General features: G+C 39.3%; 1 protein-coding gene across 1 annotated transcript; it reads left to right on the top strand.

The window, feature by feature from the left end:
- Window positions 1-460: 460 nt before the first annotated feature.
- On the top strand, window positions 461-11,986 carry prkaa1 (protein kinase, AMP-activated, alpha 1 catalytic subunit). Its single transcript, XM_044332831.1, has 9 exons — window positions 461-674; window positions 2,831-2,972; window positions 5,851-5,944; window positions 6,262-6,406; window positions 6,979-7,066; window positions 7,249-7,473; window positions 7,604-8,120; window positions 8,310-8,436; window positions 9,060-11,986. The coding sequence occupies exons 1-9, from the start codon at window positions 578-580 to the stop codon at window positions 9,341-9,343; spliced, it is 1,719 nt and encodes a 572-aa protein (XP_044188766.1). The 5' UTR covers window positions 461-577; the 3' UTR covers window positions 9,344-11,986.
- Window positions 11,987-12,391: the final 405 nt, after the last annotated feature.

Below are 12,391 nucleotides of genomic sequence, written 5' to 3' on the forward strand. Positions count from 1 at the left end.
AAAGGTTGTACCTAAATGTACAAGGTCAGATTGACTGATAAGAATATGGCTCATACATGGCACTGCAGTACTGACTCAATCCACAGTTCTCATAGTGCTTAAACCTTGAATGCCTGAAAGCATTTGTCTCTTGTTATATATTTAGGACAATGTTTAGCTGTCTTTGTAAATAATTAATGTTACATTTGTGTTACATCTGTTCATGTTTGCTTCTGTCCTTTTTTCAGCATGCAAGTTTTGTTTTACTTACTTTTTTCTCATTAGTAATCACGTGGATGTCTTATGCATATTTACTCTCTTTATTCACTATGCGACCTTGATTTAAAAAAAAATAACCATACCACATGTTTTTTTTAGGCACAATAAACAAGTTGATAATCACTGATAGTTGGAATTTCCTGAGAGCATTTGAAGGCAACACAATACGTAGCCTACGTTTTTGACGAATCACGCAGGAGCCGGGGCGCCTCCCACACTCTGTGCGGGGCAGAGCCGCTAGAGTGGAGGCGCACACCGCGGAGCTCGGTCCATCTCTGCCCGCAGCTAGCTAACCCCGCAGCAAGGCCACTGCGGGAAGATGGCGACGGAAAAAACCAAACATGAAGGAAGAGTTAAAATAGGACATTACATTCTCGGAGACACACTCGGAGTGGGGACGTTTGGAAAGGTTAAAGGTACGTCTGGCTGTCTTGACGTTTGTGCATCCTGGCAACTGAAAGATGGTGGCAATGGAAGCTTTTAGCTTCGCTGCTAATTTAGCTTGCTATGAAAGCTAAACTTGTCGCAACCCAGGAAGGTATCACACTTGTTGTCTCGCTAGTTAGCTCAACTTGTTTGCGGCTAATGTGACATTTTGGGGATGTAGCTGCAGTTGCTAACGACAGCCATATAATGCAGTTTTAACACATTGGTTTCTCTTTAAGCTACATTTATCTGAGCTAGCGTCGGTTGCGTTGCGCGCTAGCCAGAGAGCCACAAGTCGCTTGTCAAGACAGACACCGGGAAGTAAACCCTGTTAGATGATGTTAGCTCTTGCTTGGGACATATTCATTTGAAGCGTGTAGTCATTCCTGATTCCTGTCATTTCTGTGTCTGTCTGTTTGAGTTTTGCAACAGGGCACTTATTTTTGGTTTCAACTCTTTTGAGTTGAATTTTCCATCCTGTTGAGAAACACTCATTCCTGTAGATGTGTGTGAGGGGAGGTGGTCAGTTGGGTAAACCCAGCCGAACCGACGCCCAGTGCTGTCAGTTCAGGGGGCGGTACGATCAGTAAGTGTGTCAGTATACAGCCATGTATTTATCGAGTCATTTTCTTAATAGCTATTGTATTCCAGAAAACGTCTATATCTACATGCTCACATTTCTTTTTAGAACACATTATCAACTGATGTGATCATTAAAAGGCTAAAACATCTTCTATATGCCGCTTTCTGTTTCATCCTGTAGAGCTTTTATCCTCCTAGGAACACATGATAAAGCCCGAACATACCCAAATGAGGAGAACCAGCCAGGCCCTCTCCAAAAACAGTCAGAACAACCACTAGCTTTGTTTACAGTCAGTTAATTCTCAGTGAGTCATCTCTCTAGTCTGCACTCAGTTTTTTTTGTTGTTGCTGAAAGGAAAGGGGACTACACTGCACTGGTGTTTCTGCTCTGTTAATATGGTCTTGATTACAGAAGACTTGGTTAATAGTTTACTACCTGCACAACTGGTAAATCAATAGGAGCTGTTTACTCCTGCTCCCACATGCAAGTGTGCTGTCTTCCCACCACATAATCAGATGTTAACATTTATTCTCTCTGTGATAGATTAGTCCTGATATGTCTCAGCTATGTGTGTGTACTTCTCTCCTGGCTGCTGCTGTTGCGTATTGCTATTGTCGAATGAAATCCTCCATGCGATATCGTTTTTGTTATTTTTACTTCAACTGAACGATTACATCTTTGGGTTGAGATATATCTCAAACCTTCTCGGCTGGGAAACCGCTCCCGGAGTCTCTGGTTAAACCACATCCTTAAGATAAAAACAGGGTAGTTTAGGTTGTTTTTTATGATGTTAATAGTTCTGGGTCTTGAGTGTGAGGATGAAGCCACATCAAGGTTTTCGTGCTCTGCAGAAAACAGCCCGTTGTTACAGTTAAAGCTGTTGTAATCAATATAGTTATATTATCAATAGATCAAATGACTATGTGTATGTGAGACAGGTTGCTCTTAGTTTTGAACTCACACAGAGTTAGCACCTGACTCTGCTGTTCCCTTCAGCTCTATGGAAAGTTTGAGGGACTTTCAACAAATTGTTTTCAGGCCTGCAACTTTTTTGTTTTGGTGCATTCTCACCACTCTCACCAGCGTTGTTTCGAGATGCTGCAAGCAGCTGTTTCAAGCTCTGAGAGACCCTCTGTATGCTACCTGCCCAGCACCAAATGACTAACAGTAAAACTTAGCGACTAGCTGGTGAACATACTAGAGCTCTGGAGAGAAAAACAGCATTAAAAGTAGAGTGACTTCTTTTCATCAGATCTATATGAAAATGACTCCAAATGCATGCAAATGTTGCCCTGAATCTGATGTATATGCCAATAAGCAACTGTTTGCTAACATGTTCGCCCTATCAACTTTATATGGTAATAATATGTAAATGTTTTGTTCCATGGCCCCCAGAGTGGCCAAAACAATCTGTTAATGCTTATATTAATAATGATTTAACTAAGTCTTCACCTCATAGTGACAATTATCTTGTTTTCCCTTTTAATGGTGCTATTTATAATCTTTCTTATACCCTGGGTTCTAATCGATATTATTCCTGTGCTTCTTCTGTTTATCCTTCAGTGGGCCAACATGAGCTGACCAAGCACCAAGTTGCGGTGAAGATCTTGAACAGGCAGAAGATCCGCAGTTTGGACGTGGTGGGAAAGATCCGCAGGGAGATCCAGAACCTCAAGCTTTTCAGGCACCCTCACATAATTAAACTGTAAGTCCTAGATTACACCCTACTCGCTGCTCCATAATCCCCCTGCCGCCACATTAATGCCACCCACGGAGCTATTTCTGGGCTTTAATGGTGTGTTTTAGAGTACATCCATCTAGGACGATGTCTGTCTGACCCAGACAGATTCTCCTTTCAGTCCTCTGCTCATTCTGCGTTATGGCCCGTTTATGTTTATCCTCTCTGCTGACGTTACCTTTTGATGTACAAAAGTGCTTTATCATCGTGATTGCTTATGCCTTGCCTTTTGACCTGTCCTTAAGTGATTGTAACCACCGCTAGCTTGAGGTAAACACTGTTGCTGAAAGTGTCACTGATTAAAAAATATAGTTAGAGAATTACAGAGGTACTTCCTCCTAAATGTCCACAGGCTGCAGCGAGGGCTCAAGGCCGCAGTTAAGGGGTCATTAAACTTACCAGGAGGTGTGGCTAATTGCCCAAAATACCAGCTCCATGTCATGCATGCACAAGAATGTAAACTCTTTTGTGTGTGTGTGAGGGAGAGACAGAGAGAGATCTGATCTTCGATAGGGTTCATAGATACTGAGTGCATAGCGTTGCCTGTCGGAGGATAATTTCAAGTGAAGCCAAATGGAATAAACAAGTAATATAACACAATACTGCTTCATGTGATATACAGGATGTTTGTAGCAATTGTGACACATGAAATGTTTTGTAATGGATAGACTAATGATGGTGGACTTGAGGATAAGACAGACAGAAAGTTTTCCTGCAATATCTTAACACTGTCACATTACCATTTTGTTCCTGTTTTTAAGTATATTCAAACTTGTGGATTTAGAGCTGCAGAGTTTACAATGTGGTTTCTGTGCAGCTGACATGAATTTCACTTGACCAGGTAGTTTGTTCTGCTGTTTGATGTGCAGTCTGACGGTCACAGGGAGAAATGTGACTTATGAGCAAGTGTAGCTACAGTACTGGTGTAATAAAAATAGATATAATAGTGTGATGAATGCCAGTGTGGATTCTGGGATAGGGTTGGGTATCAACACTGGTGCCCGGGATTTGGTACCAGCACCCAATGGTACCTTTTTTCAGTACTTTATTCTCTCTGTAATAACAAAAATGTCATTTCAGTTGTAAAAAATAAGTCCTTCTTAACTTCTCAATTTCATCATTTTTATTTATTTAGAACATTCTGTTGTGTAAGATAAAATAAACAATGATATATAATAGATTAGTAATAAAAAATTAAAATAAGTTGTTAAGGCTACCTGTTGTAGATGTGCTGTTTGCCGAAAATGTACTAAGAGCCTGTCGTCAGCAGCTCTTCATCAAGCACCTCACTGGGGCTGTTTCTGCTTGTAATGTTTCTTTCTGCAGTATTCTTAACTGATTGGCTGAACACATAGCTCCAGATATCTCAGGATCTGGTTGTGTCGACTTGTTTTTATTGAAGAGTAGCACCGCTAACGAAACTCCGCCGACCCAGCGATAAACACATTTCATTTCCTATAAGTTCTTAACAATAGTAGCCTTTTGTGAGTTTGTCAGTGGAAAGCTTATCATATGAAACAACAGGAAATGTTTTCATTAGCAGTAACTTAACATGGCTCCGATACGGCTGAAAGCGATCAGGAAACAGTAAAATAAGGCTGATATTTGAAACAGGAACACAGAAGAGAATTTTCAAGTGTGTCGGTAAACTAGGAGGAATTTTTCAAAAGGCTCATAGAAATCTTATCAAGATTAACTATATTATTGAATTCACAACACAGCCCGCTCTCAAGGTACTTAAATTTGGCACAGATTGATCTAACCTGAATAGGTACTCTGTAGTACCGATGTAATTCAGTCGGTACCCTTAGAAGTACTGAGTTTGGTACCCAACCCTATTCTGAGGTGTTAGAATTTCCCACAAAGCCTTTGGGCTGACAGGATAGGAGGTAACCAAGAACACATTTTCAGGCATTTGAAACGCTCAATCAAGTTGAAGTTAATGGCATTTTGGTATTGGCTATTTATAAAACTGTTGAGTCGATGTGGGAGACTCTTGACGGACCAACAGACACAGCTGATGGACTCAGTAGGCTAGTTTCTGGAAGCCTTGTTGGCTTGTGAAGAAGTATGTAACACAACTGTCATTAAAAATGAGTCTAAGCTCTCTATAGCAAAGAGAACAATGCAGTAAAGCTGTTAATCAACCTGCCACATTTCTTAATTGTTTTATGTCTATTAAGTTTTAACAAATTGTGATTTTAACAACTCAAAAAATAATTAAATCAATGAAAAACATATTAAAGAATCCCTTCAAACATTTTCAATGTTATCACATGATTTTACTCATCCAGTTTCTGACATTTATTGTTTTAAAATCCCCCAAGAGGTATGTTTGTCTTTGCTGCTTTGCGAGTGAATTAGTTTATACTATTGTGGTTTGACAAAGTATACCCTTTTTCAGACTGACACAGTGATACATGTTTATCTGAATGGGTCAGTGCACATAAGTTGACTTTGCCTTCATGACCCTCCTCCTGGCCAGTGATGAAAGCGGGGTGGACATTGCCCAGCTTCCATGAACAGGCTTTGCTTTCAGGGATGGAATATTTTTTTAATGTTAATGACATTTTAACAACATTTATGGCTACCGGACAACAATTGAAGGCAAGATATAAGGAGAGCATGCAAAAGATACAAGTATAAAGATGAGTATTTCCTCTAGCCTCTTCTGATGTTTCTACAATAGTTGATACCAAACCCCAGAGATTTAATAACAAACGTTCCTATTTTCGTCCAAGCACAAATGATGAAATAATAAATTTTAATGTCTATATTTGAGCAGTTTAATGTCAGCTAAGTGTTGATGACCTACATGATTTTAATGTTTTGTTCATATCTGTAGGTATCAGGTTATTAGCACCCCTACAGATATCTTCATGGTGATGGAATATGTCTCAGGAGGAGAGCTCTTCGACTACATCTGCAAAAATGGAAAGGTAATACACTATGATATTGGAAAACGTCTTATAGTCTGGTCTAATGATGTCCCACATTTTCTCTCACATTTTCCTTGTATGTATATATGTAGCAGATGTTGTACATTTTATCATTAGTTAGGGGACAGAAGACAGAAGTGCATGATGTGCTTGGTGTTATCGCCAGCCTATGCTGCAGATATTCTTTGAACTGTGCGAATCAAAATCAACTGGAAAAGATATCAAAACACAACACGGAGCGCTGCTTAGTCAGCTGTGATGTGCTCACTGAGTCACAAGAAAAGATCACACCTCATGGATAATTTGTGCTTTGACAGTTGGATGAAAAGGAAAGTCGTCGGCTGTTCCAGCAGATCATTTCAGCGGTAGACTACTGCCACAGACACATGGTGGTGCACCGAGACCTCAAACCAGAAAATGTGCTGCTCGATGCTCACATGAATGCCAAGATTGCAGACTTTGGTAAGTACACTTCAATCCTAAACTTGACATGACAAGAAGTGACAAGAACAACAAATAATTCACTTCAGAGGAACCCTGTGGAGTTTTTGACCAATAGTTGTGGTATGGTGTATGTTTTTATAAGTGGATCCTTGTTTTGATTGTATCGTATACGCAAGGAGGCACAAGCGTGAGGGCAACATGATATTCCACAGAGCAACAGTTGCTGACAGTGGTGCACCATAAAATGCAGTAACATGCCAGTGAAGGCAAGGAAGAAGAAGACTAATGGATTTAAACAATCCAGGATTCAAAATATTTACAAAAATAACTTTGCAACATGTTTGATAAGCCTCAAGGGATACACAGAATGTAAACATAGCTGTGTTTTTTTAAAAACCCATAAGCCTAAATCTTGTTAAACACATATACAGAATAGAATATTCAAACTCAGAATTGTACCTTAGGCTACTTAGATTCAGTGCAACATGTTGCTGTCTCTTTCATTTTGAATCCTCAGTGAATTATTTTATTACCTTATTAAATCTGTTTATTCACATGTGTATGTTATATAACTGTAAAATTCTGTGCAGGTTTATCAAACATGATGTCTGATGGAGAGTTCCTACGAACGAGCTGTGGTTCTCCAAACTATGCTGCACCTGAGGTTATCTCAGGAAGGTAATGTTTTGTTTTATTTTTTTTTACCATCATTAGAAGTTAACATCGACATAGAAGTGCTCTCCAACTGTGATGCTCCAAGGTGTTGCAGAATAAAGAAAACCTAGTAAAACATTACTTTTTGTGATTACAGGGTTGTTTCTGTTTACTTATTGTGTCTTTACCCACTTAACGGTCCTCAGGTTATATGCTGGTCCAGAGGTGGATATCTGGAGCAGCGGGGTCATTCTCTATGCCTTGTTGTGTGGGACACTTCCTTTCGATGACGACCATGTGCCAACACTCTTTAAGAAGATCTGTGATGGGATCTTTTTCACCCCGCAGTATCTGAACCCTTCAGTAATAAGCCTCCTGAAACACATGCTGCAGGTGGACCCCATGAAAAGAGCCACCATCAAAGAAATCAGGTAAACTGGACAGGCTAATTTACAAAGTCAAACTGTTACCTTCCAGTATTTTTTGTCTTAATTTTAGATTGTCTTTTTGAAGTCTTTTTTAAATTGTTGCACTCATGGTCTGCGGTTTGTTTTACTACAGAGAGGATGAATGGTTCAAACAGGACCTACCCAAGTACTTGTTCCCTGAGGACCCCTCCTACAGCAACAACATGATCGACGACGAGGCCCTGAAGGAGGTGTGTGAGAAGTTCGAGTGCACAGAGGAGGAGGTTCTGGCCTGCATATACAGTCGCAACCACCAGGATCCATTGGCTGTTGCCTACCATCTCATCATCGACAATCGTCGCATCATGAATGAAGCCAAGGACTTCTACCTGGCGTCCAGCCCTCCCGACTCTTTTCTAGACGACCAGCACCTAACCTCATCCGGTGCAGCTGTGGGCATTATGAAGCCCCACCCTGAGCGCGTACCCTTCCTCGTGGCGGAGACTCCTCCCAGGCCTCGCCACACTCTGGACGAGTTAAACCCCCAGAAGTCCAAGCACCAGGGCGTTAGAAGGGCCAAGTGGCACCTGGGTATCCGCAGCCAGAGCAGACCCAATGACATCATGTCAGAAGTGTGCCGTGCCATGAAACAGCTGGATTATGAGTGGAAGGTAAGGAAGAAAGTACATGAGAGCGATATATAGGAGAAAAAGTACTTAAATGTACTTAAAATGCAAGTATTGAAATAGTAATTTAAGTTAAGAGCCTGTTTAACGATAAATAACTTTTTGTGATATCAGAGTACCTCCACAGAGGTGGTTTTATACAGTTAGTTTCTTCACCTTTCATATTTTTTCCAGGTTGTGAATCCATATTATTTACGTGTAAGAAGGAAGAACCCGATCACCGGGATGCAAACCAAGATGAGCCTTCAACTCTACCAGGTGGACAGTAGGACCTACCTCCTTGACTTTCGTAGCATAGACGGTAAGTTTAAACTAAACAGTTCTTTGTCAATTACATAATAACACACCCCATTAATAGTGTGTAAATATATGTTACATGTTGCATGGTATTTGTATTGTGCTTTTCTCAAAAGACCAGAGTAAAAAAAAAAAACAACTATTGGTCAGAAAAGAAACTGCAGTTGTGGTGTTCTCGAATTTTTTATCAGCTAAACTGGTCACATACCTATTCCACACAGTTTATTAAGTTTATAACCTATTACCCTTCAACAGGAGTGCATTCTGTCCTTTAGTGAGCTGCCTCAGCGTAGACTTGATAAATTCTTTGACCAGAGTGGAGGGTGTGGGCTTTTGCACTGTGTAGATGTACAGCGGCGCCTCAAAGGAAAATATGAGATAAGAGTGTTGTTGTGGGTTATTTACGTAGCACAGGCATGCTGTGTAAAGGCTCCGAAGCTCAATTTTGACCTCAGGCTGCTTCAAAGTCAGTCAGTGTTTGTGTTCAGTTGCAGTTGTAACTGAAGGCTCTAAGGAACGGTAAAGCTGATTGCTCAAAAGTTCAAAGCCAAGTGTTGAAGTTATGGATATTAATCTGGAATTAAATAATTTTTGTTTGTATGTGAATATGTCTTTTGTGTTATTCAGATGATATGTTGGAGACAAAATCTGGAACTGCTACCCCTCTCCGCTCTGGATCTGTGGGCAACTACCGCACCACAATTAAGAACGATGTAGATGGTGCAGACGCTCCAGCTACGTCTAGCACTGTGCAACCCCCCAAGGCCGCAGAAGGCTCTTTAGCTTCATCGTTGACCTCATCCATCGACTCAACGGGAGGGGCGGACAACGCGTCCGTCCCTCGACCAGGAAGCCACACCATCGAGTTCTTTGAGATGTGCGCAAATCTTATTAAACTACTTGCACGATAGCTTGCAAAACAATCGCTAGCCTTTTTTCCTCTCCGAGTGTCTTTATAGCAATAAGCATGCAACCGATTCATGGCTCAATTCATCCCGGCTGAGGATGAAGTGATTGTTCCATGGCACTGATGCAGGTTGGTCGTTCCCCAAGCTGAAGGGATGTATACTGAGCTGGCAGGAGATGTAAGGGGTTATTGAGAAAGATGAATGGCAAGCTACTTAATAGCAAGGACAGAACAACATTTAGGAGAGGGTTTTACAATTTCCTGATCAATTTCATAACAAATGTCCACATCCCACCTATACGTATATGCGCAAGTGATTACACTGAATTTTCTGTACTGTAGCCAGTGAGCACTGCTTTCCAGTACAGAGAACAAGATCAAGTTTTTGCCTGCAGAGAAGGACGCCACAAGTTGAGTGTTTGGTATTTTGGGGTGGCAGTCGTATAGGATGCAGGAAGCACTTTTGCACAAGTTTCTTTTATTTCCTGCTGCTCTTGTTTTTCTCTCAGTGGGGATCAGAAAAGCGGTGCAGATGTATCGGGATACTGCACTGGCTATAACCGGGGTTGTCATGCCCATTCCGCTCATTGGACTCTGAAGAAGTGCAATGACCCCTGTATTTCTGTCTTGTCAGGGACAAAAGAATGCTTCATCAGATTTATGTTTGGTTTTCTTTTTTTTTTTTTTGTGAATTTGAGTTGTCAGAGACTAAATTTTCATGGTTTTGTCCTTGTTGTAAAAATCTGGTTGAATTTGTCTGTCCCCTACATTTTTATATAAAGACATGAATATATTTATCAGTGCGTTAAGTGGACAGAGTGTTGGTTCTATTGGAAATAGAATTGTTTTTCTTTTCTTTCTTGCATTAAGATGTATTGCTGGATGGTATATATTTTCCTTTTTTACTGTCTCGTTTTTAAATCAATATCACAGTTTTGTTTCCTTCAATCACAGTTATTCTGATACTTGATTGTCTTTCAAGATTAATATAGTCATGGAAAATACCTCTTACCATTGAAGAGGTATTTGCCACGACAGTCGGAATCTAGAAATATATCATTTTCAGTGTCACATATTAAAATGACAACTTGATTTTGACTTTTTTTTGTTGTATTTTCTCTATTTCTTGTTTTATTAGCAGATTAATGATTAGGATATGAATATGATTACTGAGTGAAATGCCTTTTTCCTACATTCAATTCTTAAATGCCAATCCATCAGAAGTGTATAGGCCTCAGGGCTCAATTTGAAAATGAGTAATAGCGATTACATGCAGTGCATGGACAATGTATTGGCAGGAGAATACATCCAAAATATTGCCGTTTTTGGGTATGTTTTTTTTTTTTTTGACTGCCCACACATTCCCTTGAAGGTTGACCTTGGAAAAAAAGGTTTACATACTGTTTGTTTAAACCTGAAACAGACTTGTGAGCTCGGAATTATAAAGTCCTGCTGGGTGGATTACAATTCTGATAAAAGGAAAAACATCAGACAAACATCATAAGATCATCAATGTGTGGCTGATTTTATATTTGATTAAAAACAGTCAGGCAGAACCTTATACTTGCGAGCTCGCAAAGTGTTAAAGATAAGTCTTTAATCATAAGTATGATGCGTCTTCCTCCATTTCTGGTCCAGAGTCTTAATGTTTTACAGTAAGTGGTGTCTGTTGTTTGGCTGCCTTATCATTATCAGTACTGTTAATCAGTTTTTATGTCAGTAAAAGTCAGAAATCAGTGCTGGTTGAAATTATTGGCACCTTTTGCAATTTTAAGGGTTCAAGTCCACAAATTATTGTTAGTGTTGCTAATTCACAATTAATGCTTGTTAAAAAAAATTACATTGGCATTACAAAATTCTCAACTGCAAAACTTAAAATAAACATCTGATTATGTTCTTGCCAAACTATTGTAAACCTCAGTAACTGCTACCATCTTTCAAATATGGTAATAGGAAAAACAACTGAGCCAGGATTGAAATACCTTTGGATGTTTTCATTGTAATATCATTTTTTTTTTTTTTTTTTTACTTTCATTGAGAGGTGTCAGCAGTTGCTGAAGTCTGGGTTTCCAGGGTTTAGCTCTCCACAGCTTTAAACATCTAAAATATCTTGTTTGTATAAATGATTTTACATTTCAGAGGAATAATACAACAGAAATCTTACAGAGTGACAATAATTGTGATCATCTTGTTTCTCTTGCTGTCCTGCTAGGCAGGTTTGGACCGAACTCTTTAGTTGATATTTGACCTTTATGTCTCAGTTTTAAACTAGAGTTTATAAAATATAGTGATCATAGTTAATGCATATACTATGGTCTTTAAAGATATTGTAAAACTAAACATTTTTAGTTCTGAAGGGAAGTTGCAAGTTCTGATTACAAAACTTCTCATGGATTACATGGTGGGTTTTGTGGGTAAGATGAATGTGTGAAAACATGACCTTTTGACAGCTTATGGAGTAGTGTCCTAGTGGACTGTTAACAGTTAAATTCTGTCAATCTGTTTGAACTGCTTCAAATAAATATTGTTCTATTTTTGTTTGGTGTGTAAAGGGACCCTACCAGATTGATCAGTGTAAATCTGAATGGACAGTGTTGAAAATCATTTGTATACACAACTGCCTAATAAACTGCTAAATTGCACACAATTCTGCTGAAGCTTCTCTGTATGTTTCTAGTTTTTTGACAGCTTTGAGGAAAAATTTAGGTTTGTTATCTTGAAATGTATTACCAGTGGAGCAAAAAACAATGCTAAGAAAACTGAATGTTACTTATTACTTTGCTTTTGTGCATTTGTTTACTTGTAAACAAATGAACAAATGTCCACCTGCAAGAAGAAAGGTTTGTACACCTCTATCATAAGTCTGAAACAGATCACAATAGGATAGACTTTATTTATCATACATTCACATATACATTTACATTGAAATCACAATCAAGTCTTGTGACAGGAAAATTTAGGAAAGGGACTGAAAATTAAATAAAAAATAATATATATGTATATATAGTATACAAATAAATCCGTTAAAATAAAGGCAATTCGATGCTTCCAA

This window comes from Thunnus albacares, chromosome 18 (genome assembly GCF_914725855.1).
Source record: "Thunnus albacares chromosome 18, fThuAlb1.1, whole genome shotgun sequence".
Taxonomy (NCBI): Eukaryota; Metazoa; Chordata; class Actinopteri; order Scombriformes; family Scombridae; genus Thunnus; species Thunnus albacares.

What these genes read in the sequence shown, in the direction of transcription:
- prkaa1 (XM_044332831.1), top strand. Translation starts at nt 578, where the DNA reads ATGGCGACGGAAAAAACCAAACATGAAGGAAGAGTTAAAATAGGACAT. An exon ending in GACGTTTGGAAAGGTTAAAG is followed by an intron (nt 675 to 2,830) that starts GTACGTCTGGCT and finishes TTTATCCTTCAG; the next exon opens with TGGGCCAACATGAGCTGACC. An exon ending in GCCACCATCAAAGAAATCAG is followed by an intron (nt 7,474 to 7,603) that starts GTAAACTGGACA and finishes GTTTTACTACAG; the next exon opens with AGAGGATGAATGGTTCAAAC.